This window comes from Gekko japonicus, unplaced genomic scaffold (assembly GCF_001447785.1).
Source record: "Gekko japonicus isolate JY-2015 unplaced genomic scaffold, Gekko_japonicus_V1.1 scaffold463, whole genome shotgun sequence".
NCBI classification, from domain to species: domain Eukaryota; kingdom Metazoa; phylum Chordata; class Lepidosauria; order Squamata; family Gekkonidae; genus Gekko; species Gekko japonicus.
In genome coordinates this window covers 332,874-341,223 of record NW_015160224.1, presented here as the reverse complement: position 1 = coordinate 341,223, position 8,350 = coordinate 332,874, and the positions used below count along the sequence as shown (strand labels likewise).

At 43.9% G+C, this 8,350-nt stretch overlaps 1 protein-coding gene across 13 annotated transcripts in view; it reads left to right on the top strand.

The window, feature by feature from the left end:
• Positions 1-1,940: 1,940 nt before the first annotated feature.
• Positions 1,941-8,350, top strand: part of FNBP1 (formin binding protein 1) — a 173,824-nt gene continuing 167,414 nt past the window's right edge. For all 13 annotated transcript variants that reach the window (XM_015411601.1, XM_015411679.1, XM_015411671.1 and 10 more), the window contains exon 1: positions 1,941-1,986. In XM_015411601.1, coding sequence (XP_015267087.1) covers positions 1,942-1,986 — 45 coding nt within the window. In that variant the 5' untranslated portion in view covers position 1,941. The remainder of the gene's footprint in view (positions 1,987-8,350) is intronic.

The following is an 8,350-nucleotide window of genomic DNA, read 5'->3' as shown; positions in this document are numbered from 1 at the left end:
AATTCTTCCTTCTTTCTCCTTGGTTTTAGTTTATGTTTCAGATAATAGGATGTAGATATTTATAATCCAAATTAAATGCATTTTTGTCTTAGCTCAGGAAGGATGGCTCCAGAGCAAATAATTTATGCAGTAGCCAAATCACTCGCTCACAACTTTAATGCCAGTAGCTCATGAAGTAGAATTTTTGCTCACAAGACTCCACAGCTTAGAGGGAGCATTGCTGGCCACTGGAGATCTGACAGACTGGGCAGATTAAAACAATATTGCAGCGGCAGCAGCCACCACAGTGTTGGTTTTATTCTTGCTCCTCTTCCCCACTGTTTTTTTTAAAAACTCTTTATTAGGATATCACAATAAGTAAACTTATAATTCATGTAACAAGTTATATCATATCCTTTTTTCTTCCATATACCCCCCCTTCTGACTTCCCACAGTGCGCAAACTTCCAATTCTCTCTTAGCTCACCCCCTTTCCCAATTCTTTAATATTATATATTTATTAAAGATAACGAATCTCTTTATCTCTAAATCTATATATGTTTAAACTTAATCTAAATAACCTAATCTAAATCTTAATATTTGTCTAAGCAAAATAAATTGTTTTTAACATCCCAGTATTTCTCCATATAGTCTTTGAAGTCCTTCCAATCTGCAAAAAAGTCTTCTGCTTCTTGATTTTTAAGCTTTCTTGTCATTTTGTCCCCCACTGTATTTTTTAAAATTACTCCTCTTGTCCTTTGAATTTGGGCTTCCTCTGTGTGTGTGTGTGACACTGTATCTTTTGGCAGCCATTTTGTGGTTATGCCTCTCATCATTTTCAGAATTCTGAAGGTCCCTGCGGGCTCAAAAAGGTTGGGGGACAGGGGTTGCGGTGTCAAGCGGAGTAATGGTAGATGTTTGAGACCAGGGCTCCAGCTTCCTCACCTCCCTTTTGACTCAATAATCAATGAAAAACGGCAGACAGGCTCCTCAAAATATGAAGAAGGGGGGGAGTAAGAACAACCCCTCTCTTGCAAAATCTCACCCCTTACAAACATATTTCCTGTCGGGGGATTAGTGGGAAGAAAAGACCTCACGAGAAGGAACACAAGATGGCGGGTGATGGTGAGATAATTTCTCAAGGAGAAGTGCTACTAACAAAGAGCAATTTTACAACATACCTGAGAGCACTGGAGACGGAGATACTAGATGAAATTTCAATCATGTTGAAACCACTGGCCTCACAATTGGACAAGATCAAGGCTTCATTAAAGCAAGTCTCTCTTGACTGCTGAGAGTGCAATGGAACTAAGTTTGATGAATCAGGAGGAGGTGTGGTCTATATAATCTAATGAAGATCAAACAAGGAAAATCTTGTGACACTGGAAAACGCCATAAAACAATGCAACCTGAAATTTCGAGGGATAGATGAACACTCAGAAGGCACAACGAATTTATCAAGCTATGTGGCTAACTGGTTGGCATTGGAATTGAGTTTGAGGAAGGAATAGCACCAGTGATAGTACATGCTTTTAGATTTGGCTCTATAAACAATCCCAGAAGAAAGGGTCCAAGAGATGTAATTGCAACATTTGCAGATATGCAATCAAGAAATAAAATACTGAATGAGGCAAGGTCAAGAAGATGTTTTCAACACCAGGGAAACCAAGTCTTAGTATTCCCTGATATCTCTTCAGCAGCTCTAAGAAGAAAAAAGAATGAAGCCAATAACATCTAAGCTTCAGGCAGCAAATCTTCACTATAAGTGGATAACACCAACAAAAATCCAAGTTGTGCACCAAGGTAGAGCCCATTGTGTGGATGATGAACAAACTGGTTGTGGACTTTTACAATCTTTAAACCTTGAAGCATCACTGGACCCCGAAAAGAAAACACAGAAAAGAAAGCTAACTTTTCCTACAACGCCACCAAAGGACACCAAAATCCAAGTCCGACAGTTATCATGACCACATGGTTCGCACTAACTACGGGAAAACAGCTTGCAGAGGTTTAAAACTACATCTGTTCTGCTGCTGATAGCTAAAACTTTTTTCTTTCTTTTTGACATTATTGCAGTATACTTACATAAATGCTTAATTTATCTAGATTACATGGGAGGGAGGGAGGGGGTTACTTGGAATCTCGGGCTCCCGATAGGAATAGATAGTCCCCAAGGAAGGCAGTAAATGCCTAGAGAACTTGACTTGGTGGTGAGTCAGTCAAGCTAATGGTGGATGGCCCTGAAAATTAATTTTTTCCAGACTTTAGAGCAGGGGTCATTTTGTAGAAAAAGAGGTGCAGGAGCTCATTAGCATAACTCATTTGCATAAGCCACACCCCCTGACATCACCGGAAGTGTGTCAGAAGGCAACCCCCACTGCTCAGGCTCCACTGGACTGTTTTGGATTGCTAGCTATTGGGTGGGGGGACGTGCAGATCTGTCCTTGCAGAGGAGGGAGAGCTTGTACCTGAATAAAACTTGGTCTTAAAGGTGCCACTGGACTGTTTTGGACCGGGGGGCCGGGGGAGGGCTCTGCAACTTACCTGGCTGCTTCTTGCTCTGACTGAGGGCTGCTGGGAGCAGGAGGTGGGGCTTGTTGCATGTACCCACCCCCTGGGCTCTTTACTGCCGGAGCTCCGCTCCTGTGCGCTCCTGCAGGAAATGACCCCTGCTTTAGAGAGAGTTTTGGTTATTTGTAAGACTATAGTTGACTTCAATGTTATTACAAAGATATATTTTGTAATCGGGGAAATAAGTCCTGAGATAATAAGTTCTGTTTTCGAGTTCTAAGGAAGTTAATTGCTATTAAAATTATATATACGACACTTTAGAAGCTTGTACAGGTTTTGGGGTAGGGAGGGTGGTTATTAAAGAAAGCTGGTTTAAAACTAAGAGCCCACTCGCGGGGAGGGTGGGGTATAAGTCTAAATAAATAAATAAATAAATAGTAGTTGGATAGAATTGAAGTTTATATTGATAGCCTTACTTAAAGTGCTGCACATTTTAATAGGTTGAGTTAAATTAAAGTGCTAGAAAAATATCAGAAGAGATAACTAGATATAGTCAATTGTTCAGAAGATGTTATTAAATTTAAAAAACAAAAATTGGGGGACCTCTACTCTAGATCCATTGGCTCCTTCCACATTTTTTTGGACACAGCCATAACCAGTGAGTAGTACACCTGCCTATCTAAAGTACTGATTCAAACCAATCTAAAAAACCCCACACCCAGTCATGCTCTGTCTTCTTGGTGCTTGGGGGCCATAGTTGGGAGGGCTTCTGGATCTCTGGCCCCGCTGGTAGACCCCCAGATGGTACCTGGATGGGCCATTGGCCTGATCCAACATGACTTCTCTTATGTTCTTATGTCTGGGGGAGTGATGCACTGTATTCTTGGTGCTTGGGGGGGGCAACAGTGGGAGGGCTTCTGGATCTCTGGCCCAATTGGTGGACCCTCAGATGAGACCTGGGTTTTGGCCACTGTGTGACACAGAGTGTTGGACTGGATGGGCCATTGGCATGATCCAACATGGCTTCTCTTATGTTCTCTTATGTTTGCTCTAACCCCATTTTAAAAGAAACATGACATTCTTGATTAAGGCACTAGAACAAGAAAACAAAGTCTTTAAAAAATCAGTGGCAGCTGCCCCCCCCCCCCCCCCCCCCCCAGCCCATTTCAGTGCTCCAAATGTTCCAGAAACCAGAGCAAATATCTTGCTCCAACATTCCTGCACAGGCAGACACTTCCACCGCATGGAACAAAGTGCCAATCTTATTGTTGCAATGACATTATATGGGAAGAAACTAAATGGGGCATACTGTTAGACAAGAGAGCAGCAATTGTAGCTTCAGAGGACAACTTTGTTGGTCTGCAGTTGAAGAGCTAGATTCAGATTCAGAAGCACCTTAGAGACCAACAAGATTTTCGGGGTATGAACTTTCAACAGTCAAAACTCCATTCATCAGAAACAAATCAGAATGGAGGTCCCAGTCTGACGAAGGGAGGGGCGTTGCTAACCTTTTTGCCCCTAAGCAGTTCTCCTCTGCTGTAATCAAGCTGATGACACTGTGCATTGTACCTATGCATCCTGACTCCCTTCTTTACTCCTCCCACTTTCTGACTGGGACATAAAGACTCAGAGATCTCCGTTCCTACTCGTATCTGACGAAGGGAGCTTCGACTCTCATGCCCTGAGAATTTTGTTTGGTCTCTAAGGTGCTCCTGGATTCTAATCTAACCCTTGTTTGCTTGTTCACATGGCTGTTTTTCTTTGGCTCTGTTTTCCATCAGGGAGCTCAGGACAGTATGCACCGCTCTCCTCTCCTTTCTTACCCTTACCTTGTCTGGTCGGTTATGCTACAGGATTGTGACTGGCTCAAGGTTGCCCGCTGAAATTAATGGGGATATGAACCCTGGCCCAGCTGAGGAGCTTCTTTATACCAACCAGATCATTGGTTCATCTAGGTGCTCCTGGAGGTGCCAGCACTGAAAAGGCCCTGGCTCTGGTTGCTACCCCCCAGTCCTCTGCTGGCAGGGGCATAGAGACCTGGGCTTAGGAAGAGGGTCTTATCTGGTGATCTGGACAGCAGAAGTTCTGTCCCCAACACCTACTACCAACAATCCTGTTAACTGGAAAAGTAGTACTGATAAGAGAGCTAGCATGGTGTAGTGGTTAAGACTGAAGGACTCTAATCTGGAGAAGCAGGTTCAATTCCGCACTCTTCCACATGAAGCCAGCTGGGTGGCCTTGGATCAGTCACAGCTCTTTCAGAGCTCTTTCAGCCCCAAAATAAGTCTAGCTGGCCACTAAAAGACCTAGAACTTAAGGCTGCCAGACAATCTTAGGATCTCCTGGCTATACTACACACAATGCCTTATGATAATTAATTAATTAGAGCTACGCATTGAAAATAAGGAAGGGTGTGGGCAGTGTGGTAGGCTGTCATTCAGGTTTAAATGTCTTGTGAGCTTATGTGGATATGGGAGAGGCAGAGACCTTAACTGCTGGTGGGGCAGGGTGGGGATTGTGTCTTGCAGCTGTTGACAGGTATGCAATTGCAAAGGCAATTTTAAAGCACAGGTATTCTTGGGATACTAGTTGGTATGTCCTAAATGCGCATTTACTAGTGCTGGTGGTTCGTTAAGTCCCCTTCCAGATTCTTTCAGTGTGCCTTTTGCAAGTAAGTTTATGGAAATAGTGTGCATTTCTGAATGAGCTCGTTGGCTAACATATGGTTCTCATTGCGGTAAAATCACGCTGTGCCTGGAACCTCAATGTGTGTAAGCTTTCTTTAGGGAAATGTAACTGCTATTGCAATTTGGAATATTGTGCTGAAAAATGTCTTTCAGTAATTGTCCAGGAAGCCACAATGTTTGATTTCTACACTGTTAACCTTTTGGCAATGTATGCCTTTTGCCACAACTCCTGAGAAATTTTTAGGCAACAGTTGCTTCCACAAGGATGTTTTTCTTTGCCTTGGGTTCCAAATGGGAGCAAGTGCCAGTATAAAACATTAAAATCAAAACAACCAGCAATAACGAATAGGTCAGATGCGGCAGGGGTTTTTTTCTCTCCACACTCAGACCGATTTCACACAAGAGCTGCACCTCCCTTTGCCCCGCTTCTATTGGTTACCTTTATTTTATCTCTATCCCTCCCTCCCCGCGAATGGGCTCAGGGCGGCTCACAGTTTAGGGCACCGTGTGCCAGATATATAAAACATATGCAAATATATAAAACAAGATAAAAAAACAACCATATAATACAATTAAAGTGCTCAGTGATGTTAGATAGTGTACTGTAGATGTAACACTAAGTCTCGATTCAGGGGTGATCGATCTATCACGATGCTGTGGCTCGATCTTCATATAGGGCAAACCCAGTGATAATAGTTGGTGGTAGTAGTGGCTCCTAATTAAAAGCCTGGAGGAAGAGCTGTGTCTTGCAAGCCCTGCGGAACTGTGAAAGGTCCCGCAGGGCCCTGATCTCCTCCGGGAGCTCATTCCACCAGGTAGGAGCCGCCACCGAAAAAGCCCTGGCCCTGGTTGCCACAAGCCTGGCCTCTCGGCTGCCTGGGATCACAAGGCGATGTTGGGCCCCCGACCGTAGTGCTCTCGGGTCCATATGGGGAAAGGCAGTCCCTCAGGTACGTCGGACCCTGAGAGATCACAGTCCAAGCACGTCCGCACACTTTCTGGACGGGGAGGTGTGAATTTTCAAAAGTCCCGTCCACATTGGCACTGTTTTTCTTCTGCCTGTCCTTCACATCCGCAATCGCCCCCTCTGCGTTACCGGAGGTATTTCTCTGGTCATTGTTGTGGCACTGGGGTCCCTAACCTTTTTGAGCCTGTGAGCATCTTTGGAAGTCTGGCACTGGATGGTGGGATGGTCCTAATCAAAAAATGACTGCCACAGGCAGTACAGCCAATCACAAAATGGTTGCTGCAGGAAGAGGAGGAGCCAAGCATAGATGGTCAGGGAGCAAGGTTACATGTAACTGTAAGAGTAACTCTTTGACATTTCAGAGAGAAAGCTCTGTTTAACAGGATGCCTTTTGATTTGTACAGCCAATCAGATGCCCTGCTAGGCAACCAGCCCTCTAGCCCCTCCCACTCTCTAAAAGCATTTGGCGGGTGCCAGGAAAGGCGTGAGCAGGTACCATGGTGCCCATAGGACCCACACTGGGGACCCCCCTTATAACGTTATATGGCAATTGCTAGTCTAAAAAGAAAACACACTCTCATGCGGGGGGGGGACAAATGGGGGGGGACAGTGGCTGATGGAGGAAAGCACAGAAAACTTCCATGTGGATGCTCCATTGTCATTGTGTGTGCTTCTGCATTCTTAGCAACAGTGAATGCAAAACAGAGGATCCTCTCAGTGAGAAGGCAGGCAATATAAACACATTTAAGGATCTGGTTGGGGATCATTTGCTCTACAGGCAGTGATGGAAAAGAAGGGTGTCGGCTTTAAATACTTGAAGAGGTGTGCATGCACGCGAAAGCTTAGACCCAGAATTAAACTTTGTTCTGATGTTTCAAACCAACATGACTATCCACCTGAATCTAGCTAAAGGAACAAACGTATTGATCTTTGGCCTTTATTTGTACATTATTGGGAATCCATACTTTGGCAAAATGTGGAGGAGATTTTCCTCCACCACAGTTATGTGTTTGCAAAAGAAGAGCCCTCTCTGCAATCTGGATTATGTTCTTAAAATACAAAAAAGATTTAAATTCAAACATGTTAAATGTAAGCAAAATGGATTCTGAAGGTACAAGCCTGTACTTGCTGCTTGATTCAGTCATCGTTTTCAGTTCCTGAAAATTGTTCTCAGATGTCATCAGCTACAAAAACTTTTTTGGGGGTAGATACACCAGTACCTGTTTACTGACCGATGGAAGTTTGAATTCTGCATACCTAACTAATAAAAGATTGTGTTTGTGAGCCTTGCACTGAGATATCTGGGATGCCATCTCCAGGGCATGGGGGGGGAATTCTCTCACATGCATCGTGGTTGAAAACCTTCTGTGTGAAATTTGATTTCCCTTCTAAACATGCTTAGGCCCCCTTAAGATTTTGTTTTATATGACTGTTCCAGAAATGGATGGCCATCTTCATCATTATGAAACAGTTATTTCCTCCTACATATTGGGTGAAGTTGACATGGTTAAATCATGAAGATAGATCAAGATGGGTAGCTGTGTTCATGTGTCTGTAGCAGTAGAAAAGAGCAAGAGTCCAGTAGCACCTTAAAGACTAACAAAATTTGTGGCAGGGGAGGAGATTTCAGGAGTCGTGGCTCATTTCTTCAGATACAGCTAGAATGCGAGTCCTTCTGTTTATATATTGAAAAGGGGAGTGATTTCAGATGCTGAATGACATCAGCAGGCAAATGACTGTAGCAGGCAAATGACAATAGCAGACATGATTAGATTAGGTGTGATACGCGGAGGGGTAGTAGGTATGGAAAAATCAACATTGGTAACGAGACAGGAAACCTAGGTCTTGATTTGGCCCAGGTGGATGCATTGTCTCGAATCATGTTTGGATAAGCATTTGAGTCATTGCAATACCAGGCTGCAGGAATGTCTCTCTCTCTCCCCATTTGACCAGGAATGGAAGGGCACATTTTTAACAGGAAAAGTGTGTCCACAACTTTGCTTGTGTTGATTACTCCCTCATAGATTGTACAGTAGCTTTTAGAGATTGGCACTATGACTTGCAACTCAGAGGAGGGGGGCTGATCATTTGGGGGCACCTACCATTTCCTGCTTTGCAAGCTACAAGAGTTGAATCATAAGTGTGGGGAGCTTCCCCCCTCCCCAGTGTGTATCTGAATCTGTACATGGAGCAACCTCTACTCCTGC